This window comes from Odocoileus virginianus, chromosome 30, assembly GCF_023699985.2.
Source record: "Odocoileus virginianus isolate 20LAN1187 ecotype Illinois chromosome 30, Ovbor_1.2, whole genome shotgun sequence".
Taxonomy (NCBI): Eukaryota; Metazoa; Chordata; class Mammalia; order Artiodactyla; family Cervidae; genus Odocoileus; species Odocoileus virginianus.
Genome location: NC_069703.1, coordinates 4813478 through 4839878, shown reverse-complemented (window position 1 = coordinate 4839878; position 26401 = coordinate 4813478). Strand labels below are relative to the sequence as shown.

The 26401-nt window shown below is 39.9% G+C and overlaps 1 protein-coding gene across 3 annotated transcripts in view; it reads left to right on the top strand.

The window, feature by feature from the left end:
* Positions 1-26401, top strand: part of DNAH7 (dynein axonemal heavy chain 7) — a 258907-nt gene that overhangs the window by 215739 nt on the left and 16767 nt on the right. For all 3 annotated transcript variants that reach the window (XM_070458472.1, XM_070458471.1, XM_070458473.1), the window contains 5 exons: positions 4140-4316; positions 5034-5195; positions 7343-7543; positions 12890-13051; positions 24304-24489. In XM_070458472.1, coding sequence (XP_070314573.1) covers positions 4140-4316; positions 5034-5195; positions 7343-7543; positions 12890-13051; positions 24304-24489 — 888 coding nt within the window. The remainder of the gene's footprint in view (positions 1-4139; positions 4317-5033; positions 5196-7342; positions 7544-12889; positions 13052-24303; positions 24490-26401) is intronic.

Here is a 26401-nt window from a genome sequence, read left to right as displayed (position 1 = left end):
CCTGATATCTGTTCCCATTCAAAATAGCTGAAACATGAAATAATTTCCCTGGAAATGAAACTTTATGCATAGGTGAAGAAATCTGTATGCAGTTCAGGAAGCAACTGTTAGAACTGGACATGGAACAACAGACTGGTTCCAAATAGGAAAAGGAGTATGTCAAGGCTGTATATTGTCACCCTGCTTATTTAACTTATATGCAGAGTACATCATGAGAAATGCTGGCTGGAGGAAGCACAAGCTGGAATCAAGATTGCCGGGAGAAATATCAATAATCTCAGATATGCAGATGACACCACCCTTATGGCAGAAAGTGAAGAAGAACTAAAGGGCCTCTTGATGAAAGTGAAAGAGGAGAGTGAAAAAGTTGGCTTAAAACTCAACATTCAGAAAATGAAGATCATGGCATCTGGTCCCATCACTTCATGGCAAATAGATGGGGAAACAGTGGAAACAGTGGCTGACTTTATTTTTTGGGCTCCAAAATCACTGCAGATGGTGATTGCAACCATGAAATTAAAAGACGCTTACTCCTTGGAAGGAAAGTTATGACCAACCTAGACAGCATATTAAAAAGCAGAGACATTACTTTGCCAACAAAGGTCCATCTAGTCAAAGCTATGGTTTTTCTAGCAGTCATGTATGGATGTGAGAATTGGACTATAAAGAAAGCTGAGTGCCAAAGAATTGACGCTTTTGAACTGTGGTGTTGGAGAAGACTTTTGAGAGTCCCTTGTACTGCAAGGAGATCCAACCAGTCCATCCTAAAGGAGATCAGTCCTGGGTGTTCATTGGAAGGACTGATGCTGAAGCTGAAGCTCCAGTACTTTGGCCCCCTGATGCGAAGAGTTGACTCATTGGAAAAGACCCTGACACTGGGAAAGATTGAGGGCAGGAGGAGAAGGGGAAGACAGAAGATGAGATGGTTGGATGGCATCACCAATTCAATGGACATGGGTTTGGGTGGACTCCAGGAATTGGTGATGGACAGGGAGGCCTGGCGTGCTGTGATTCATGGGGTCGCAAAGAACTGTACACAACTGAGCGACTGAACTGAACTGGATATTTATTTAGAATTTCTATAATTAGAGTCCCACCTTCATAAATGAGGACATCCTAATTTATTCATTCACTCAGTAGATTTTTATTGTACAGGAACAATATATGAGTAATCTCCTTAGGTATATCTGTGCCATTGTGGCATTTACACATTTGTTATTACTCTTCTATACCTTTCCATAGTTTTAAATTTTTTATTGATGTACAGTTGACTCAGAGTATTGCATTAATTTTTGGTGTACACCAAAGTGATACAGTTATACATATATATATATATATATATTCATTTTCAGACTCTTTTTCATTATGGTTTATTGTTAGGTACTGACTATAGTTCCCTGTGGTATAGAGTAGGATTTCGTTGTTTGTCTGTTTTATATACAGTAGTGTGTATCAGCTAATCCCAAACTAATTTACCCCTCCCTCACCTCCTTTCCTCTTGGATAACCATAGCATTGTTTGGTATGTTTGTGAGTCTGTTTCTGTTTTGTAAATAAGTTTACTTGTATCGTATTTCAGATTTCACATGTAAGTGATAGCATGTGATATTTGCCTTTCTCTGACTTCACTTAGTGTGATGATCTCTGGCTCCTCCATGTTGCTGCAGTTGGCATTACTCCATTCTTTTTTATAGCTGAATAATATTCCATTGTACATATGTACCACATCTTTTTGAAAAGTTTTAATTTCGTATTGGAACATAGCTGGTCCTACCACTTCATGGCAAATAGAAGGGGGAAATTTTGAAACAGTGTCAGATTTCATTTTGGGGGGCTCCAAAATCAATGCAGATGGTGACTGCAGCCATGAAATTAAAAGACACTTGCTCCTTGGAAGAATAGCTATGTCAAACCTAGACAGTGTTTTAAAAAGCAGAGGCATCACTTTGCCGACAAAGGTCCATATAGTCAGAGCTATGGTTTTTCCAGTAATGTATGGATGTGAGAGTTTGACAGTAAAGAAGGCTGAGTGCCAAAGAATTGATGCTTTCAAACTGTGGTGTTGGAGAAGACTCTTGAGAGTCCCTTGGACTGCAAGGAGATCCAACCAGTCCATCCTAAAGGAAATCAGTCCTGAATATTCATTGGAAGGACTGATGCTGAAGCTGAAGCTCTGATACTTTGGCCTCCTGAGGCAAAGAGCTGACTCATTGGAAAAGACCCTGATGCTGGGGAACATTGAGGGCAAGAGGATAAGGGGGCGACAGAGGATGAGATGATTAGATGGTGTCGCTGACTCAATGGACATGAGTTTGAGCAAACTCAGGGAGATAGTGAAGGACAGAGAAGCCTGATGTGCTACAGTTGGTGGGGTTGCAGAGAGTCCAACACGACTTAGCAACTGAACCACAGCAAGAGCATAGCTGAGTGACAGTGCTGTGACAGTTCTGGGTGGGTACGGGCCACGTCCTCTTTATCCATTCATCTGTCAGGGGACGTTTAGGCTGGTTCCGTGTCTTGGTTATTCATACCCTCCCATGTTTGAATGAATCTATTGTGGAGACAGTAAAAACACTTAAGTAAAGATATTCCTTCACTGTTTCTTGGCTCCCCACCCTCACACACTCAGTCTCTCTTTCCCTCTCTCCCTCTTTCTCAATACACACCTCTACCTACACATATATCGACATCAGGACCGACACTGTTTTTAAGGTATTGTGACTTGTTAGTGAGTTTTACTTACAAATCTTGTGTGAATAGATGTTCTGAGAACGCACTATTAAAGTTTAGAGATATTTGTAACTTTCTTTAGAGAAGACCACCTTTCTGAGGTTCTTGGTATCTGTGAATTGCTCCTGCAATTCTCTTTAAGTTCAGAAGAGTTACAGGATGGTGGAATTCGTCTTCTAATTTGGAGTGTTGTGTATACACACAATTCTATCCTTGAATATGAGCAGGTGTCCAGTTGGAGTGATTCTGAAGCTTTAAAGAAATTCTTGTTCTTGTCATTTCATTACTTCTCTTCATGAGATCAGTTCATTTCAGTTGCTCAGTTATGTCCAACTCTCTGTGACCCCATGGACTGCAGCACACCAGGCTTCCCTGTCCATCACCAACTTCCAGAGCTTTCTCAAACTCATGTCCATCTAGTTGGTGATGCCATCCAACCATCTCATCCTCTGTCATCCCCTTATCCTCTGCCTTCAGTGTTTCCCAGTATCAGGTCTTTTGCAGTGAGTCAGTTCTTTGCATCAGGTGGCCAAAGTATTGGAGTGGAGCTTCAGCTTCAGCATCAGTCCTTCCAATGAATATTCAGGACTGATTTCCTTTAGGATGGACTGGTTGGATCTCCTTGCGGTCCATGGGACTCTTAAGAGTCTTCTTGGATATGTTTACATAATTTGTTAAGCTAAATACATGGATACAGGTTTATTAAACTTATACTTACAACTTGCTTGGCTCACACCTGAGCCATTGCCCAGAGATGCCAGGTGTGGACTCTTCATCAGAAAGAAAGAATGATATTCCTGAAGCTGTACATCAGCCATACTGCTTACTGCAAGTCTACTTCCACATCACTGCGAAAGGGACACACAAGCCCCAAAGTTCTTTTCTTTCTTAAGCATATTCCCAGGAAATGCACAAGCATGTTGTCAGAAAGTTTATACGACATAGTTTTGCCTCTTTTTTGAAAGTATGCCTTCTCTTTCACAGTGCTTTTCCTCTTCTTTGTTTTTTCAGCTACATCATTCTTTCTTGGCATAGGATAGTATAAATCACACTAGAATCTACTTTTGAGTTGTGGACTTTGAAACATAGTCAAGTTTTACTTAAAAATTAAGTAAAGAATTAAGGTTTTTTATATTCTTCATCCAGGGTATGTTGAATACTAATTAAGGGAAGAAAAATGCCTTTGGACTCTGGTGTCACCACCCACCTTTTATTGTTTGAATAATGTCCCACCTTTTATTGTTTAAATAATGTATACTTTCCATCTAAAAGACAGCTGTGCCTTTGACTCTGTATCAATGTTTACAAATACACAGAGTCCTTTGTTATAAAATACCTTTGAATGTGAAGTTTTTAAGGTTTTAGGCAGATTTCAAATATTCCTTCAAATCCTTTCTTGTCCCTTTCTAGGTTATTCCAATGCTGCAAGAATTTATAACCAACAGATTGGGGCGTGCATTCATTGAACCACCCCCATTTGATCTATCCAAGGCATTTGCAGACAGTAACTGCTGCGCACCCCTGATATTCGTACTCTCTCCTGGAGCAGATCCCATGGCTGCCCTTCTGAAATTTGCTGATGATCAGGTACTTTAAAACTCTATTGTTTTCAGCCGCTTCTGCCTGCTTGTGTCAATAAACTGTGGCTATTTGGACAGGGCATTCTCCTCTACAGCTCCCATAACGCAACGACTCTTCCTCTGTGGCATTCAGATGGTGATTGTTCTAGAAAGACTAGGGAGTCCCAGACACCATCTCCCAAAGTGTAGATGAATAAGGATATAGGAGAAATGAATTCCAGGCAAACATTCCCACAGATTTCCTTAAATGAACTTGAATGGAAATTAGAGGCTAATCGGTATTTTTACGTGAACTTTATGCAGTAACCAAATTAGTTAAGATACAATTATTCAAAGATTTGGAGGAGACTGGGGTAAGTTCATCTCTTTATTCATAGTTTTCAGCTTTGAATTTTAGGAGCTGCTGCATGATAGCAGGGCTTGTTCATCTCCTCATATTAAAAGTCTGTTTAACTTTTTCCTGCCTCTTATCTCAACAGTCAAAGACCCTACAGGATGTTTCATTTATTGCCATGACTGTTTCTTTCATGAACTGGCTTGCATTGTATCTGTTTATTGGCTTCTGGATCAGGAAAAGTTTTCTAGAGTTGTGTGTGCTTGGGAGCTCTGAGGGATGCAGCATGATTAAATTTTAATGTATTTAATATGAACATTTCCTGTAATGATAATATTGATTCTTCTTCAAAATTTGATTTTAAATGACATTTTCACTATCCTCATGCAGGGATATGGAGGAGCAAAACTTAGCTCTTTATCTCTTGGTCAAGGCCAAGGTCCCATAGCCATGAAGATGTTAGAAAAAGCTGTCAAAGAAGGCACGTGGGTTGTTCTTCAGAATTGTCATCTTGCCACCTCTTGGATGCCAACCCTTGAGAAAATTTGCGAGGTAAAAATTCAGGCTTATTTTGATGAGACGGTAGTCCCCTGGTGTAGTGAGTGATGCACATACCATCTAAGTAACTCCACTCCTGTCCTGTGATTTGCAGGTTGCAGGTTTAGTGGCCTGGCTGGACTTTAGGGGAGGTGGGCTCACACTGGGAGCTGGAGGACAGCTAGTGGCCGGGCCTTGCCCAGTCCCTCCTACTAAGGGCAAGTTCTCATCCCATGGGTCAGAAATATCCTTGATCCGGAGGCACAGCCTCAAAGATGAGAATAAATCACAGGGTAAATAGAAAGCAATTTGCTTTTTACAGCAGTGGACCAAGAACAATGAAAAGGGCTTTTTGGGGGAAATTCATGTGGCCCCTCTAAATCGGAAGGCTTCAGGGTGTAACTTCTCTGAAATTTACTTCTCGCCCACTCAGCCTGTCACTGCCACAAAGGCTGAATCTGAAACCAGAAGAGCAGTCCTCCCACCCTTGTTGCAGTGGGTCATGGTACTTCCCTATCTCTGTGGTCAGAGATTCCAGGAAGAAAACCCCATGTAGCTCAGCTGAGTAAACAGAAAACCTGGCCCTTGGTTTCAACAGAGAAAAATGTGTCCAGATAATTACCCATGACTCTAGCCCTGTCCTCAGCTACAGTCTCACAGGCTCCTAAACTGACAGAGCTGGCATTATCCAGACATCCCCCCGGCACTAAGGAGCAGACTGTGGTGGTCTTCATGCCACTTGTCACCACTTCGCTTTGTCTGTCTCCCACTAGAATGTAAGCATGCACTGTTTTGTTCCCTGGTTTACCTCTAGCACCTTGAATAATGCCTGGCTCATGGGACATAATCAGTGAATAATTGCTGAACTTGTGAATGAATAATTACTGAACTTGTGAATGAATAAAGTAGGCTCTTCACTGCTTAGAGCCTTTCCATGGCTTTCCATTGTGTGAAGACAGTGTTCATGCCCCCGTCATGGTTTCTTCATCTGAGCATTGCCTGCTTCTCAGGCATTTCTGTCTTGACTTCTGTGCTCCAGCCACTTGGCCTTTTTTCACTTTCATTGAGAGAACATGCTTTCTCAAGAATGTAGGCCTCCAAACTGTCCTTTAGTATATTTCGCCTTACTAACATCTTCTCATGCTTTGGGCCTTATATTACAGGCCTTATATTTGTGTCTGTTTCCTCACAATTCCTCTGTCTCTAGGCTGTCCTCTTGGCCTGTCATATCATATCATATACCCATTAGAGAATCAATCCAAGAGACAAGAGCTGCCTCCAATGAATAGTGAAATTGACCCGAAGTCCCATGAGTCATGCTACCTAAGTCACCAGGCATAGGCCCGACAGTGGGAGAAAAGAATGGCACCTTCACTGTTCATAAAAATGTGTGTCCGTAAGCATCCTTCCAACCCCCCACCCACCCCTTTACCATATGAGTGCTCACATTTCTTTTTTACTGATAAAGATTTGCAATTTAAAAAGCACAGATATGACTGACATGGACAGTTGGGAGGAGTTAGTGGAACAGGAGAGAGGGGAAGCCCGGCGTTGTTATTCTAAGGCCTGATACTGCCTTCACAACAGTCATGAATGTTCCATCATCCTTTATCCTCCTAGCAGATCTTACTGTCCCCACAAACAAGTATCGCTAATAGTGATATGGTTTAGTGCTTCAGGACACACCAGTTCTTCTTGCCTTTCAAACCTCCCCCGTTTTGTTCATCCCCACTTGGCTTAACATTGGTTTATCTGAGGGCGTGGCTTATTCTCACAGCTTAGCTACAGCAAGAAGACATCATTCTTAATATGGCTCTGGGGCAGAGAAGTATTTCTATAAATATTTCGGCAACAGCAGTGAAGATACACAATTTTTTGGAATGTCTTAGTCTTTGTCATGGCCAGCTCTGAATTATGTAATGCCTTTGTAAACTTTATGGTCATGTGTTTTAATTGTATCAGGGAGAGGGGCAATCCTCTTGGCCTTCCCAGTGAAGTATGTCCTTTCCGTGGCAGTGTTAGATTTTAAGGCTTTTGCCTTAAATTGCAGCAGTAAGCCCTATTTTGTACAACCATTTCCTCCCACTTCTGGTTCACATGATCCAGAGATTTTCCTTCCATTTTATGTATCTTATGTATCTGATTTTTTGTTCTTGTTGCAGGAGTTAAGCGTAGAAACAACGCACCCAGATTTCCGAATTTGGCTGACAAGCTACCCATCTCCAAATTTCCCTGTGTCTGTGCTGCAGAATGGAGTGAAAATGACCAATGAAGCTCCGAAAGGTTTACGGGCTAATATCATTCGCTCCTACCTCATGGACCCGATCTCTGACCCCGAGTTCTTTGGCAGCTGCAAAAAGCCTGTTAGTAATGGCTAAGTCTTGTTACCTCAGCCCCGTAAAGCAACTCAAGCAGCCCCCGGTGGTCCTGGATGCGGTGCTGAGTAAAACTGCAAATTAAATAGGCCTCGCGCACTGTGGCGCAGTTGGTTTTGATTACTGATTATTGACTGTCCCGAAGTCAATTTCATTAATATTTTATTTTAATCTTACCGCTAGACTCATTCCTGCTCAGCTGATATCTAGTGGGGTATTATTAATTATGCAGCCTTCTATTTAGAAAGTCAGCTGCAAGCCATTCCCCATACAAATCTGCAAGGTTGGAGAATCCTGTTTCAGGATATTAGCTGAGCCCTTTGCTATTTGAAGCCATATCTTTAAATTAAAACATAAAAATATTTCCTCCATATAACTATAATGAGAGCCAAAATGATTTTACTCCCTGATTGATGGGACTCATAAGGGTCTTTTTTTTTTAGCATCACCAGGCAGGCAGGGAAGCCACCCACTGCTTTCATGATTAGAATTCTATGTGTGAATGTCTGTGACCTAAAATTGTTTCTTGGTGTTTTGCCATAATTAAAAATGGAAGAACTTCTTTCTAAGAGGGGTTATGAACCTTGGTAAGTTTTTGCCATTAAATAACCCGCACTCTTGATGTTGGAATATGTTTTAAATACACATAAAAAGAAAGCATTAAGAATAAAGAAGTACTTTCATTAAACAAAAGTCTGGGGTAATAAAAAAAAAAGGGGAGCCTGTATTTATAAGTAAGTCAGACCTTAGTAGTTCAAGACCTGCTGTATGACAAACTTTTGCATTGATTTGGCCCAGAGAGGGCAGGTTACTCCCAGGTAGGTGATGCGGGCATTTCTGCACTTGATAGCTAGACAGAAGCCCTTTTGCAAAGTGTCACTCCCTTTCTTCTAGATCTATAGGTCTCTCCAATAGTTGTCACAAATATGAGAATTCCAGGCATTTATGAACTGAAATTCAAACCAAAAATCTCAAATGCCAAAGCAGCACACCATAGTTCATCTGTTTTAGCTTTTCATTTGGAAATAATTTTAAATTCACAGAAAAGTTGCAAATATAAAAGTAATATAAAGAACAGCCCTATACCCTTTACTTATATTTTCTTCCTGTTAACATGTACCATCTGCAGGAAAGTTAGATATGTCACTGCCCTTTATTCCTAGATAAATACTTCAGTGTTCTTATTTCTTAAGAATAGAGATATTATCTTATCCAATTACAGTTATTATTGTAGTATTATTTTAGCATGGATACACTACTGTATCTAATCTACCCAAATTTGTGTTGTGTCCCAAGTTTGTCAGTTGATACAGTAATGTCCTTTAGAACATTTTCCCTGATTTACCGGGGGATTGGTTCAGAGTTAGGATCACAGTTAGTTGCCATGTCTTTTTGTCTGTAATCTGGACCATTACCTCAGCCTTCCTTTGTCTTTGAGGGCCCTGACATTTCTGAAGAATTCATCTCCCTGCATTGTTTTTAATAGAACATGTCTCACTCCTTGAGATTAGTTTTAGGTTACAAGTTCTGAGCCACAGTGCGACTTGGGTGAAGTCATGTCCTCAGAGGCTTGCACTGGGAGGCATGCAATGCCCATTTATCTCTCACTGATGATACTAATTCTGATCCCCCAGATGAAGTGTGGTCTGATTTCTTCACTCTATAATAACTGCTTTGTCCCTTGCAATGAATAATCTGTGAGAAGACACTTTGGACCATGAAGACATCCTCTTCCTCATCAAAGTCTACCTGGGACCCAGATTTAGTAGCCAGTGGTGATTCTTGCTGGACTCACTTGTTTCCCTTGGTGATTCCAACTCCAGAACTCCTCCGCATTTGACACTTGACATGCTGTTGTCAGCAGCTGCCCTGCCTTCTCTCTCATTTATTTATCTTTTATAGGTATGAACTCATAAATTCTTTACATCTTTTCCAGTGGTTAGTAATTCATTACTATTCTTAAGGTTTTTGCTCAAGTTTTGTCCAGAATTCATCAGCAGGAGCAGCTTTTGTGCTTGTTATAGGTCCCATTGTTTATTACTATTATTCCTCTTTCTGTCATAAGCTGCTCCAGGCTTATCTGGACCCCAGTCTTGGAACCAGCCATTTTTCTGAAGAGTGCTGGTCCCTGTTTCATGGGGAATGGTACTAGAGACCAAGATTTCGGTGCTAGACATGTAGCATTCATTGTCTGTAGTTCTGATCCTTTTAGAGAGAACTTGGAAACATATACATGTACTCACAATATGTACATGCAAATCTGCATACACACATATAGTGCATACAGACAACCCTGTGCACACACAGACATTCATATACATGTTTTAGAAGTAACAAGTTCCTCCCAATACCTCCAATTTCTGTTGCTCTACCCTGGGTTGTTTCCAGCTTTTCCTCATTCCGTATTCACATGTTCCTTATTCAATGGTGAGAAGCCTGGCTCCCACCTCAACACATGTATTGATTTGCTCAGTTATCTAATATATCCAGAAGAGTTGCAGAATCAGCTTAGCATGTTTAACTTTGCTTCTCCCCCCTCTGTGGTTAAATTTATGCTCCTTTCCTCTCGTCTCACCCTCTCCCATTTGATTTTACTCCATGGGGGGGAAACTTCCCCCTGCCCTTGTTTAAACTTTGGGCAGTCTCCTGGCTTTCCTGATTAATGTCAGGTAATTAAATGATCTAGAGTCATTTTAAACTGCAGAGCCAGTCTTGAACCAGAAATCAGAAAGTGCAACATGATACATTAATTGATATTTCAACTTTTATTGAAAACATAGGTTTCTACTCTCTAGTATCTCACCTTGGGCCTGGTGAGGCCTCAAACCATAAGGGAAGAAGTATAGAGTTGGAATCTTTCTTTCTTTTCTGTCGAAGTATAGTTTATTTATAATACTCTGCTAGTTTCAGGTATACAGCAAAATGATTAAGTTTTTTTAGATTATATTCCATTGTAGGTTATTATAACACAATGAATGTAATTCCTAAGTGCTATATAGTAAATCCTTGTTGTTTATTTCATGTTTGAAAGTGAAGGTGTTAGTCATTCAGCCGGATCGGACTCTTTGTGACACATGAACTGTGGCTCCCCAGGCTACTCTGTCCATGGAATTCCAGGCAAGAATGCTGAAGTGGGTTGCCATTTCCTTCTCCGGGGATCTTCCCCCAGGAATCAAACCTGGCTCTTCTGCATCGCAACCAGATTCTTTATTGTCTGAGCCACCAGGGAGATTTCTGTTTATTTTACATTTTATAGTTTGTATCCGTTGATCCCGGACGGACTCCTTCCTCCTTTCTTTGGTAACCATTAGTTTGTTTTCTGTGTCTGTGAGTCTGTTTCTGTTTTGTAGATAGATTCATTTGTGTTATTTTTTATATTCCATATATAAGTGATATCATACTGTATTTGTTCTTCTCTGACTTATTTCACTAAGTAAAATATTTTCTAATTTCATCCATGTTGCTGCAGATGGCAATAGTTCATTCTTTTCATGGCTTGAGTGATACTCCATTGTGTATATGTATATATCATATCTTCTTAAGCCAATTATATGTTGATGGAAGCCTGGGTTGTTTCCATGTCTTGGCTATTGTATATAGGGCTGCTATGAACCCTGTTGTAAATAGAGTGCGTGTATTATATTGTTCTGAATTAGAAGTTTCTTTTTTTCAGATATATACCCATAAATGCAATTGCTGGATCATTCGGTAGTTTTAGTTTTAGTTTTTGAAGGAGCCTCTGTACTGTTTTCCATAGTGGCTCTACAAACTGACCTTCCTACCAACAGTGTACGGGGCTCCCTTTTCTCCACACCTGCTCCAGCATTTGTTACTTAATGTCTCTTGATGCTAGCCATCCTGGCTGGCGTGAGGCGGTGATACTGCATCGTGGTTTTGATTTACATTTCTCTAACCGTTAGCAGTGTTGAACGTCTTTTCACGTGCTGGGGCTGGGATTGAAGCTGACTGCTTTTGCCTTGGGAGTTCTCTCGGGGTTCTTCTCTGGCCCCCTTGCTGCGTGGCTGCTCTGCGACTCCGTCACCCTCGGCAGCGCCTCCCCTTCCTCTCAGCCTCTGGTTCTCCAGCCTTCGCTTCATACCGGCTCTTACTGTTGGGGTTTCCTTGCCCCGTGACGCAAGTCCCCTTGAGAAGAAAATCACTGAAATGGCCACTGGCGGACACTCCTAGTCCAGCCCCCTGTCCACCCCTTGGGATCCACTCCAGATAGGCCCACCGTGTGAAGGAGAGCTACTGATTTCTGCACCGAAGTCCACAGCCCAGGCCAGAGGCTGCTCTATACTCCTAGGCATGAATTTTGCATTTTTCCACTCTATCCCAGATGCAGGGCACATGTATCAACTCTCTGAGTGGCCCCATGAATTTCTTCCTGGTAGCTTGGACCCAACATACCCCTCTCCTCTTCCTGGATATAAGGAAAAGTGGACTCCCAGTATGGCAGCTGCACTTTCCAAGGAAATCTCTTCACAAATCCTTCCTCAGGCTCTAGTTTGACCATTTTTATATCCTTGTGGAGGGTACAAATAATTAACATATTGCATTGTACGTTCTGATTTCTGAATCAACACTGGATTTGTGTTTGACAGTGACTCTAGGACTTTTATGGGCTTCTCCAGTGACCCAGGGGGTAAAGAATCCACCTGCCAATGCAGAAGACACAGGAGATGTGGGTTCAGTCCCTGGGTTGGGAAGATCCCCTGGAGGAGGGCATGGCAACCCACTCTAGTATTCTTGCCTGGAGAATCCCATGGACAGAGGAGCCTGGAGGGCTGTAGTCCATGGGGTTGGACATGGCCGAAGCGACTGAGCATGCACACACGCATGCACGTACGACTTCTGTGGTGGCACAAACACCGTGAGGCTGCCCCAGACTTCAATCCAAAAGTGCTTGTAGAGTTTCTTAATTGATTTGAACTGTCTCCATTGAAATTTCTCCGTGGTGATCTGGGAACAAACATTGGAATTCATAGTTTTTGCCTCGCAGTGCTTAAGTTGATATCCTCCAAAATCCTATATATATATATATATATATATATATATATGTATATATATATATAAGGTAACATTGAATTAGACAAGCTCACCATACTTTCTGAAAACCTGGTGTGCATAGAGGCTGTGTGTGTCAACTGAACATGTATGCAAATGAGCATATTTTTGCCTAAATAGCCAGTGAAAAAGTTAACTCTGTTTTAGTTTTACTTTGACATGGATATATTTATAAGCAAAAGGAATTACTTTGATTTTAAAGTATGATAAGCATAATGCAATGTTGGGGATGAAACAATGACGCTATAGCATTTCTTCTCATTACAGGAGGAATTCAAGAAACTACTATATGGCCTCTGTTTCTTTCATGCTTTGGTACAAGAGAGACGCAAGTTTGGCCCCCTGGGGTGGAATATTCCTTATGAGTTCAACGAGACTGATCTCAGGATCAGCGTACAGCAGCTGCACATGTTCCTGAATCAGTATGAGGTACTATAACAGTTTCAGCAAGGACTTACCTGTTGTGCACTATATCACAGAGTGTTTGTACAGTGAGCAAGGGAGTCTCATTAATTTCTCCTTTTGTAGAATAAATAGCAGGATATGCTTTAGCTAACAGGCTTCTGAATGTATCGCAGTGGTCCACAGAGGACGTGGACCTAGGTAGCAATGAGAAGCTGTGTCAGCTACTGCAGCTTTAAAACAAAGTTGTCTCTTTGGACTTCAAAATTGTTTCTGTTTATTTTTGTTTAAACAAATAAACAAGAGGATTTTTCCATGAGGGGAAAATAATGAATAGCAGGATAGTTTCCCAAAGTTTTTTAAATAGGATTTTGTTGTAATATGATATTATAAATGCCCTAGTAGGTAGTTAGGATGTCAGTTTATCTATTAACAATCGGTATTTTATCATTTACTTTGATACATAAACACCTATGCAATTTGAAAAGTGACCATACTATACTTATTTTGTGAAGGGTTTGGGAAGACCATACATCAGCCAGTCTCCAAAATGGAAAAAAAACACAACAAAACCCAAACTGATTTCCCTCTGTTCATGGCTTTATTTTGAGGGAAATGTCATAATACTTTTTTTTCTAGAATGTGGGCCATTTGTCCAGGTCAGACAGACTGCTTCCGGCAGTGGCGTTGCCGTGAGGTGTGGGTCCCGGGAAGAAGCCCGCGGGCCACGCCGTCGTATCAGCCGCGTTCTGCCCCTCCTCTTCCCGCTGTGTCTCTGGCTCTCCTCTCTCTGTCTGTCTCTCTCGTTCTCTCTCTGTCACAGCCGTGTGCACACACGCTGTTTCTCTCTTTGCCACTTATCAGTTGGATTTTAATGTTTGAACTTAAAAAAAAAAAAACTGGGTAAGTCAAAGTGCCCTACACGAATTTTGTTCAGAATTAGTTGGAAATCTTTACCTAAATCAATCAAAGGCGTATCAAAAAAATAGTTTAGTTTTTGAAACTTTTAGTGAATTGTGATTATTTTTTAAAAAAAGGTTTATGAACAGGAAGTCACTGAACTCTGTCTCTATAAAGTAAAGGAAAAACTGAGCAAGATAAATAACAAGAGTTCAACTAACATATCTAAACTAAAATGAACATTTTATCTGGTCTTCTGTGTTTCTTTGGACAAATTTGTATTTTGTACTAATATGAAATAAGTTGAGAAGGCCTTTGATTTTGCGGCATTAAAATTTGGTGAAGCATTCAAAAGAAGCATAGGTTTGATGAACTTCTTCCTTATATTTTAAAGTTACTAAGAAGGGAGGTAAAAAGTATAATGATACATACAGTATATGTGGAAGTATCTGAGGTAAAATACAGTTTTCAATACAAACAAAAAGAATGAGGAGGAGCTCCTTTAATTAGCAATCTGTTAAAAAATCTGTTTAGACTATATTCTAATTTAAAATATTATAAACCTCTAGTGGAGTCAATTAAAAGTGTCAACAATTTAAAAATAAGTAACCATAAAATGAAACTTTGAAAAACATTATAGACAGTTTTACTTTAAAAATTAAAAATCTACGAGACCATATGAAACAGAAATTTTATAATGGTTGTCTTCAGTTTCTTTATTATTTTAAAAGCAATGTTTGAATAGAACCACTTACAGGTCTGCCAGTATGAAAATAGATTTACTCTCACACACACACACACACACACACACACACACACACACACACATTACTTTTATTTATTTATTTATTTTTTGTTGTTTTTTTGTTTTTTTTTTCTAATTTTTTTTTTATTTTATTTTTTTTTCCATTTATTTTTATTAGTTGGAGGCTAATTACTTTACATCATTACAGTAGTTTTTGTCATACATTGAAATGAATTAGCCATGGATTTAGATGTATTCCCCATCCCAGTCCCCCCTCCCACCTCCCTCTCCACCCGATCCCTCTGGGTCTTCCCAGTGCACCAGGTCCCGAGCACTTGTCTCATGCACCCAACCTGGGCTGGTGATCTGTTTCACCCTAGATAATATACATGTTTCAATGCTGTTCTCTTGAAACATCCCACCCTCGCCTTCTCCCAGAGTCCACAAGTCTGTTCTATACATCTGAGTCTCTTTTTCTGTTTTGCATATAGGTTTATCGTTACCATCTTTCTAAAGTCCATATATATGTGTTAGTATACTGTAATGGTCTTTATCTTTCTGGCTTACTTCGCTCTGTATAATGGGCTCCAGTTTCATCCATCTCATTAGAACTGATTCAAATGAATTCTTTTTAATGGCTGAGTAATATTCCATGGTGTATATGTACCATAGCTTCCTCATCCATTTGTCTGCTGATGGGCATCTGGGTTGCTTCCATGTCCTGGCTATTATAAACAGTGCTGCGATGAACATTGGGGTGCACGTGTCTCTTTCAGATCTGGTTTCCTTGGTGTGTATGCCCAGAAGTGGGATTGCTGGATCATATGGCAGTTCTATTTCCAGCTTTTTAAGAAATCTCCACACTGTTTTCCATAGTGGCTGTACTAATTTTCATTCCCACCAACAGTTCTCACCACTACTATTCAACATAGTTTTGGAAGTTTTGGCCACAGCAATCAGGGCAGAAAAAGAAGTAAAAGGAATCCAGATAGGAAAAGAAGAAGTGAAACTCTCTCTGTTTGCAGATGACATGATCCTCTACATAGAAAACCCTAAAGACTCTATCAGAAAATTACTAGAGCTAATCAATGAATACAGTAAAGTTGCAGGATATAAAATTAACACACAGAAATCTCTTGCATTCCTATACACTAACAATGAGAAAACAGAAAGAGAAATTAAGGAAACAATACCATTCACCATTGCAACAAAAAGAATAAAATACTTAGGAGTATATCTACCTAAAGAAACAAAAGACTTATACATAGAAAACTATAAAACACTGATGAAAGAAATCAAAGAGGACACAAACAGATGGAGAAATATACCGTGTTCATGGATTGGAAGAATCAATATTGTCAAAATGGCTATACTACCCAGAGCAATCTATAGATTCAATGCAATCCCTATCAAGCTACCAACGGTATTTTTCACAGAACTAGAACAAATAATTTCATAATTTGTATGGAAATACAAGAAACCTCGAATAGCCAAAGTAATCCTGAGAAAGAAGAATGGAACTGGAGGAATCAATCTGCCTGACTTCAGACTCTACTACAAAGCCACAGTCATCAAGACAGTATGGTACTGGCACAAAGACAGAAATATAGATCAATGGAACAGAATAGAAAGCCCAGAGATAAATCCATGAACCTATGGTCACCTTATCTTCGACAAAGGAGGCAAGGATATACAATGGAAAAAAGACAACCTCTTTAACAAGTGGTGCTGGGAAAACTGGTCAACCACCTGTAAAAGAATGAAACTAGAACACTTTCTAACACCATACACAAAAATAAACTCAAAATGGATTAAAGATCTAAATGTAAGACCAGAAACTATCAAACTCCTAGAGGAGAACATAGGCAAAACACTCTCCGACATAAATCACAGCAGGATCCTCTATGACCCACATCCCAGAATTTTAGAAATAAAAGCAAAAATAAACAAATGGGACCTAATGAAACTTAAAGGCTTTTGCACAACAAAGGAAACTATAAGCAAGGTGAAAAGACAGCCCTCAGATTGGGAGAAAATAATAGCAAACGAAGCAACAGACAAAGGATTAATCTCAAAAATATACAAGCAACTCCTGCAGCTCAACACCAGAAAAATAAATGACCCAATCAAAAAATGGTCCAAAGAACTAAACAGACATTTCTCCAAGGAAGACATACAGATGGCTAACAAACACATGAAAAGATGCTCAACATCACTCATTATCAGAGAAATGCAAATCAAAACCACAGTGAGGTACCATTATACGCCAGTCAGGATGGCTGCTATCCAAAAGTCTACAAGCAATAAATGCTGGAGAGGGTGTGGAGAAAAGGGAACCCTCTCACACATTACTTTTAAATTCCATATTACTAATCATCTTTAGTGCCCACGTTCATTCTCAAGGTGTTAAAGTTTTTTGACAATAGTTTATTTGGTCACTCTAGCTTTTTAAGCATCTGAACACAAACAAGGAGGTAAACAACTAATGAATGTGATCAGGGAAGGTTCCAGAGAGGAGGAGTTGCTTGGGACTCAATGAATAGGAGGTTTTCAGGTAGATGATATAAAGAAGCAGCAATAAAAAGATTTGAAAAAATAGAAATAGGTGAAAAGGTTTGGTGAAGGATAAGTGATTTGGAGCATCCTTGTATGCCATGCTAACTCACTGAGAATTATTATATTGTTATTGGTCTCCTTTTAGGAGAGCGTTTCCACTTTAGAAGAACCACTGTACCAACAGAATGAACTTAGATGACAGGCTAGTTTTAGGTGATGGGAGTTGAATTGTGTCCCCCATGCCAAAAGGTATGTTGAAGTTGTAATCCATGGTACCTCAGAATGTGAACTTATTTGGGAATGGAGTTGTTGCAGATATTATCAATTAAGCTAAGATGAGGTCATACTGGAGTAGGGTGGATCCTTAACAGAATATGACTGATGTCGTAAATAAACCTTCCCTGATCCCATCCAGTGAGTTCTTACCTCCTTGTTTGTGTTCCGAAGTTTAAAAAGCTAGGGTGACCAAATAAACTATTGTCAAAAAACTGTTAACACTTTGAGAGTGAACGTGGGCATGAAAGATGATTAGTAGTCTGGAATTTTAAAATACTGTGTGTGTGTATTATGTAGCGTGCGTGTATCATGCATAGGGGGACATTGGGTGCACAGAACAGATAGCCAGAGGCAGACATTAGAGTTATGCAGTGAGAAACTAAGGAACACCTGAGGCTACAGAAGCTGGAAGAGGCAAGAAAGGGTCCTCTTAGACGTTTTGGAGGGAGTGTGGCCCTGCCCACCCCTTGATTTCAAACTTTTAGCCACCAGCATTATCAGACAATGAATTTCTCTTGTTTTAAGCCTTCTATTGGCAGGCCTAGGGAACTAATACAGAAGACCATCACAGTAACCCATGCAAGAGATGCTGAGAGCTTAAATCAAATCATTTGGACTAGGATGGGAAATGGGGAAGAGATATAATAGATATGTAGGGACAAGGATTGAAATGACCTAGATATTAAATGGTAAAGCGATAGGAAGAAGTCTCTTCATGTTAGATTTTAGGTCTCAACTGGTGGTCCATCCACTTATTAATCCAGACAGGAAATAGTACCAGGAATTAGTAGGTGTGTAGTAGATGGGTTAGTGAAATGGGGATGGTTGAATGGATAAATAATTTAGTCTTGTACATTTTATACATCTGAGATGTCTAGGTTGATAACCATGGTATTTGATAGGCTTTTGGCTATAGGTATAAAGCCCAGGAAAAGGAAGCACAAATAGAAAGCTGTACGTCGTTAATGTGTAAGGAGAAGCCTGAGAACACCTGAGATTTGAAAGAAAGGCCTTGCAGAGTGAAAATGAACTAAAGCCTGAGTGCTGATGAGCGTCCAGTATCAGTAGTAGGCGAGAGGACGGGAGAAAGAAGTGCAGCCGGAGCGGCCGGAGACAAGGGGAGCGAGCACCCTGAGTAAATAAGGAGCGTCAGGAATGGTCTGTCCTAGCACACGCTGCAGCCTCTCTCACTGACATGTAGGACCGACTGGCCGGATTCCCACTGTTAAGTGACAGCTGAGCAGCACTTCCCATTCCTCCAGCAAAGCGATCACGCAACAAACCGGACAAAACTGCTACGCACTCGTCTCAGTAACCCATCAAGAGATACAGAGAGTTTTTTTGAGGAATGTGATTCACAGTTCCCTTTGATATTGAATCTAATGTAATTCTTCTTCATCAATCAAAATTTTGTTCTTTGTATTGAAGTGCAATTTACCTGCAACATTCTATTAGTTTCAGGTATACAACATGATTCAACATTTGTATATATTGCAAAATGATTACCACAATCCTTCTAGTTATCTGTCACCATAGAACTAAAAAAAATTTTTTCTTGTGATGAAAACTTTTAAGATTTGCTCTCTTAGCAACTATCAAATTTGCAATACGATATTACTAACATCACGATGCTGTACTTAGATCCCCATGAATTATAACTGTAATGTGTGTCTTAGTCTCTTTCACCCATTTTGCCTTCCCCGAAACCCCTTGCCCCATGGTAGGCATCCATCTATTCTCTGTATCTATAAGTTTTGTTTTGTTCATTTTTTTAAGATTCTACATTTAAATTAAATCATACAGTATTTGTCTTATCTCACTTATTTCACTTAATATCCTCATTCATGTTGTCACAAATGGCAAGACTGCATTCTTTTTATGGCTGAGTAGTATTCCATTGTGTATTCCACATCTAGTCCACATCTCCTTTATCCATTCATCCATCAATGAACACTTACATTGCTTCCATGTCTTAGCTATTTAAATAATGCTGCAATAGACATAGGGGTGTATATAGCCTTCCAAATTAGTGCTTTCATTTTCTTTGAATAAATGCCCAGAAGTGGAATTGCTGAGTCGTATGGTAGTTCTATTTCAAAACATTTTTTGAGGAACCTCCATACTGTTTTCCATAATGGCTGCACCAATTTACATTCACACCAACATATGTATTATTTCTTGTCTTTTGATAATAGCCATTCTGACAGATGTGAAAGAATGTCTCATTGTGGTTTCGATTTGCATTTTCCTGGTGATTAGTGATGCTGAGTATCTCTCCATGTGCCTGTTGGCCACCTGTATGTCTTCTTTGGAAAAACATCTATTCAGATCCTCTGCCCATCTTTTAATCAGATCATTTGGGTTTTGTTATTGAGCTATATGAATTCTTTATATATATATATAAATTTTAAAAAAGTGAACAGGAAAATTAAATTATAAAAGAAGAAAATGCAGGTAGGTATAAGGTATATAGGTATATAGGTATAATGTACTTGGCTGGTGGGTAATTCCCAGAGGTGTGTGTGTCATTGTGTGTGACTGTGTGTGAATAAAAGTCCCACCCCTCACTGTCACCCTAACTTCACCTCAAAGCAACCAGTTTCACAGTAGGACCTGTCCAGACTTCTTGTGCACAAATAGTTAACATATATACGTATGTATATGCACAAATTTTCCTCAAAAACATAATTGTATTTGCATATCATTTTCAGCTTGCTGTTCTTACTCACATATGTTGTGGACAATCATAGTATAGATCTTTGTCTCTGTGGCTGCATACACAGCTTCTCCTTTTTGACTATCAGGATTTTATTTCCTTTTTATTTCTTACTATTCAATAATGGTGGTGGTGGTTTAGTCGCTAAGTTGTGTCTGACTCTTGTGACCCCATGGCCTGTAGCACACCAGGCTCCTGGGATTCTCCAGGCAAGAATATTGGAGTGGGTTGCCATTTCCTTCTCCAGGGGATCTTCCCAACCCAGGAATTGAACCTGGGTCTCCTGTATTGCAGAAAGATTCTTTACCAACTGAGCTATGACGGAAGCCCTCCACTATTCAATAGCAAGCAGTGTTAAAATGAATAACTTCATATGTTAACATAACCTTGCATACTCGTTGCCTGGTTCTACACTCTCTCCCAGTCCACGGTCTCAACCCTCTTGTTACAATGGAGCAGGGAAGCAGTCCCGGCATACAGCTGCTATTTCTGCAGCCCCAGGCGATGGACCCAGGCCTCCAGGAGAACACACTCCTGGGTTTGACCGGCCCTGCTGTGATGAAGCAACTGAGATAAACACCAGTTTACCCATCAGTTCTCAGGGGAGTGTTGGCAGGTTTAACCCTTTATACGTAAGTCAAATTCTTCCCCCTCCAGATGTCATTTCATGTCTGCCTCACAGCACTCCCAGGGGCCAAGTCATCCTCATATACTAACTATTTAATTTGTGCAGGAGTTTTTTTTTTTTTTTTTAACCACAGTTTTATGACCTATCAGCAAGGCAAAACCCTAGCAGTGCTGCATCTGCAAACTCCCTCATCACTCATGCCGGCTTCTCCCTCCTGGTTCTGCTTGTTTCTCGACCAGGTCTTGGTCCTGAGGCGTTCTCCTAAATTCACTGCCTTCCCTTCCAGTTCTGCCAGAACTGCCAGTCTCAAAATTCCCAACCCTGAATTCAGTGAATTCTTCCTTTGTAATTAGTACCACCTATTCTTCCCAAGAGCTATTTTTTTTTCTGTTGAAGGGATTCCTCAAAGTCAGATCACTTTAGCAGATAACTGCAGGAAGATATGTAGAACTACAACAAAAAAATGATAGGAAAATATCCTAAAGTAAAAAATTTCTGTATTTTAGTAGCAAACATTTTAAAACATTGCTATAATAAAAAGCCATAAACAATTAAACATCATAAAAAATAAAAGACAAGATGATTTGGAGAAAATATCTAAAATTTGTATGACAAAGTGATTCTGTATCTTTATAGAGATTTTAATAATAAGAAAAAAGATACTCATTTATGTAAGGAAAACACTTAAAAGAAAAAAGTGGATTATTTAACAATAAGAAATAGAAGTGGTGAATAAATATTTTTCAAATGTCAGTATCAAAAATAAAATTAAGATATGTCATGTACTGTATGGTGACTATTGTTAATACTGTACTGCATATTTGAAAGTGGCTAAAGAAAACAGATCTTAAAAGTTCTCAAGACAAAAAAATCTTTGTAACTGTGATGATGAATATTAAATGAGCTTGTTGTTATCATTTCACATTCCATACAAACACCAAATCATTATGTGGTATACCTAAAACAAATATATGTCAATTATATCTCATAAATCAATTTAAAAATTAAAAACAATTTTATTGCTTAATTATCATTTTATCTAAATGATAACACTCAGTTTTGTTGTGGCCAGTGAGACAGAATTCTTTATATTGCTGGTGGGTATGTAAGTATTTAGGCTTCCCTGTTAGCTCATCAGGTAAAGAATCTGCCTGCAATGCAGGAGACCTCAGTCAGGATGATCCCCTGGAGGAGGGCATGGCAACCCACTCCAGTATTCTTGCCTGGAAATCCCCGTGGACAGAGAAGCCTGGGGTCACAAAGAGTTGGACATGACTGAGCAACTCAGCACAACACATGTAAGTATTTGTGGTTATGCTAAATAGAATTGCAATATGAAAAATTAATTCATTTGCATTCATAAACATTTAGAAATTATGTATACTAGTGAATGCAATAAGAAAGCAATGTAACAGGGAAAAATATCTCTACAAATTTGATAGAGGTCAATTTATAAAAGTTAATACAAACAAAACTATTAAAACTTTAATTGAAAAAATGGGTAGGAGGCTACTTCGTGGAAGAACAAATGTTATTAAAAATGATCATAAATTTTATTAGTATTCTAGAAAATGCAAATGAACATAATATTAATTATCTTTGGGCAATCAAATTAGCAAAGATTTTAAAACTGTTTTAGCAACTACAGTTCCAGAAAAATAAATGACCCAATAAAAAATGGGCCAAAGAACTAAACAGACATTTCTCCAAAGAAGACCTACAGATGGCTAACAAACACATGAAAAGATGCTCAGCATCACTCATTATCAGAGAAATGCAAATCAAAAGTACAATGAGGTACCATTTCACACCAGTCAGAATGGCTGCTATCCAAAAGTCTACAAGCAATAAATGCTGGAGAGGGTGTGGAGAAAAGGGAACCCTCTTACACTGTTGGTGGGAATGCAAACTAGTATAGCCACTATGGAGAACAGTGTGGAGATTCCTTAAAAAACTGGAAATAGAACTGCCATATGACCCAGCAATCCCACTCCTGGGCATACACACTGAGGAAACCAGATCTGAAAGAGACCCGTGCACCCCAGTGTTCATCGCAGCACTGTTTATAATAGCCAGGACATGGAAGCAACCTAGATGCCCATCAGCAGACGAATGGATAAGGAAGCTGTGGTACATATACACCATGGAATATTACTCAGCCATTAAAAAGAATTCATTTGAATCAGTACTAATGAGGTGGATGAAACTGGAGCCTATTATACGGAGTGAAGTAAGCCAGAAAGAAAAACACCAATATAGTATACTAACGCATATATATGGAATTTAGAAAGACCATAACGATAACCCTATCTGTGAGACATCAGAAAGACACAGATGTAAAGAACAGTCTTTTGGACTCTGTGAGAGAAGGCGAGGGTGGGATGATTTGAGAGAATAGCATTGAAACATGTATATTATTATATGTGAAATAGATCACCAGTTCAGGTTCGATGCATGAGACAGGACACTCAGGCCTGGTGTACTGGGAAGACCCAGAGGGATGGGATGAGGAGGGAGGTGGGAGGGGAGATCAGGATGGGAACACATGTACACCCATGGCTGATTCACATCAATGTATGGCAAAACCACTACAATATTGTAAAGTAATTAGCCTCCAATTAAATAAATTTAAAAAATTAAAAGATCGTAAATTTTTTTGGTATTCTAGAAAATGCAAATGAACATAATATTAATTATCTTTTGGAAATCAAATTAGCAAAGATTTTAAAACTGATTTAGCAACTACGGTTGCTACAGTCTTTCAGGAAAATAGTTTGATAACATTAATCAATTGCTTTTTATAAATTCCTTTCCATTGATGTTGTAATTTCCTTTTTAGTAATCTAGACTAAAGAATCATTAGAAAATTTAATAAGCATATATTTAGTGAAACATAAGTTAACAAAGTAGAAAATTAGGAGTCACTAAAGTCTTCAGTATTAGAATATGATTATTAAAATAGTATTTTCATATATACTATTTTAAGAAACAGTAAAACATATGAGATTTGGTGAAAAATTATATGCAAAATTGTCCAATTGACAAAATATCAATATATACAGGCATAAAAACGTGGTGAAGGAAATTAAAACTGATTATCTCTGATTTGATTGGTTTTGAACGTCACTTAGCAGTGATGGATTTTCAAGGATGGGATTATGTTCTAATTTATTTTGCATCAGGCACATAGTAAGTGGTCCACTAATGCTGGTCGAATAGTAGGTAAGTTCACAAGTTACAGAGGATTTCTTTTCTTTGCACTGACGGATTGAGAATGACCACGAAAAGAGAGAGACCCTGGGGGAAATTGCAGTAAATTAGCTGGGAAGTGAACATATAAAGGGAAATTGTGGATATGCGAATGTTTTGTAAACAGCAGGAGCAAACCCGAGACACAGGTCTGTGTGACCCGGGGCGGCTGAGTCCCGCCTGGCTGAGCGACGGGCGCTCTCCCGCAGGAACTGCCCTACGACGCACTGCGCTACATGACCGGCGAGTGCAACTACGGCGGCCGCGTGACCGACGACTGGGACCGGCGCGCGCTGCGCAGCATCCTCGACAAATTCTACAACCCGGAGCTAGTTCAGAACCCGCACTACAAGTTCGACTCCAGTGGCATCTACTTCGCGCCTCCTGCTGGCGATGTAAGTACACGTGCTCTTCAGGAAAACTGAAAGCAGTAAAGCATGAACTTCCCCTGATACCGAAAATGGTGACTTTTTTCCCCCAGAGGCTTTTTTTTTTTTTTTTTGGTTAAAAAAAAAGAGGACATTGTGTGTCCTTCAGTCTTACAGGGACAGAGCAAACGCTATGCAAAGATGGAGTTAGTGGTTTCCTGTGTCCTGTAATGTGAGGACTCTCAGAAACGCTCCTCACCCAAGAATGTCTTCCTCAGTGACCTAAAATTCTCTTACTGTGAATTCAGACCTTTGGGTCAAAAGACATTGTCCCCAATTAAAATGGGAGAAATGAAGTCGCTCAGTCGTGTCCGACTCTTTGCGACCCCATGGACTGTAGCCTACCAGGTTCCTCTGTGCATGGAATTTTCCAGGCAAGAATACTGGAGTGGGTTGCCATTTCTTCTCTAGGAGATCTTCCCAACCCAGGGATTGAACCCGGGTCTCCCGCATTGTAGGCAGGCGCTTTACCGTCTGAGCGGAGAAGGGGGTTACAAAATAGTATTAACAGTAATAGTTAATATGCAGATCATTCTTAATTATTTACAAAGGAATCACATTCTCATTAGAGCATCGAATTAACATTGATGCTGTTATTCCTCCTGTTTTACAAGTAAGAAAGTAAGTTAACTAAACTTAAATAACTTGCCCAAGATCCCAAAGGTAGAAAGGGCTTCATAAGACCTTCATACCTGCTTCATAAGACCAAGGCTGTCGGCTCCTGTTTTTTCCAGTCCTGTCTAACAGATGTATTTGCCTTCAGATTATCACACAGTAGACTTCTAGGGACTGCTGGTACGATTAAATTGGTTCTCGGTTTATTCCCAGAAGTCAAAAGGGCACATATTGAAAGTTAAACACACAGCCACAGGCGACAGAGGCACATGCCTTGACGCCACATCCACTTGGATGAGCTCTGGCCGCAGGCAGACGCAGAGAGAGGAAGAGAAACACCAGCTCCAGAGTCGGGTCACCGATGGGGCGGGGACGTCAACACGGGGAGTCATGGCAACAGCATCTCCAGGGATGAGTTGGAAAGTAAGAAGACGGCAAGATAAAGTCAGGTTGTGCAATGTGACCCATATTGAGAAATCATCAGTGACCAATTGCCCCACCTCACTGTATGTATATGTGAGTGTATATGTATGTATATGAATGTGTATAATTATACATACCTTCCCTGGTGGCTTAGATGGTAAAGAATCCACCTGCAATGTGGGAAACCTGAGTTCGATCCCTGGGTTGGGAAGTTCCCCTGGAGGAGGGCATGGCAACCCAGTCCAGTATTCTTGCATAGAGAATCCCCTTGGACAGAGGAGCCTGGCAGGCTACAGTCCATGGGGTTGCAAAGAGTTGGACATGACTGAGCGACTAAGCACATATGAGCATCAAGACAAGTATGGAATCTTTTTTTAAAATCTTTTTTATTAAACTTTGTATTTTATATTGGAGTATGGCTGATTGACAATGTTGTGATAGTTTCAGGCGGACAGTAAAGAGACTCAGCCACACATGTACGTGTATCCATTCTCCCCCAAACTCCCCTCCCCTCCAGGGTACCACATAGCATTGGTTCCCTGTGCTCTAAAGAAAAGTATGGATCCCTCGGTTGGGAAGATCCCCTGGAGAAGGAACTGGCTACCCACTCCGGTATTCTGGCCTACAGAAATCCATGGACAGAGGAGCATGGCAGGCTACAGTTCATAGGGTCTCAGAGAGTCAGACGTGACTGAGCAACTAACACTTTGAATGCTCATGGAATCTTGACAGAAGTTTATGTAAATATAAAACGTGTGTGTGAGTATAAAAGATTTATATTAATGGTGGTTATCTCATGATGATAAAATCTCAGGTAATTTTTACTTTTCTGAATTAAGTG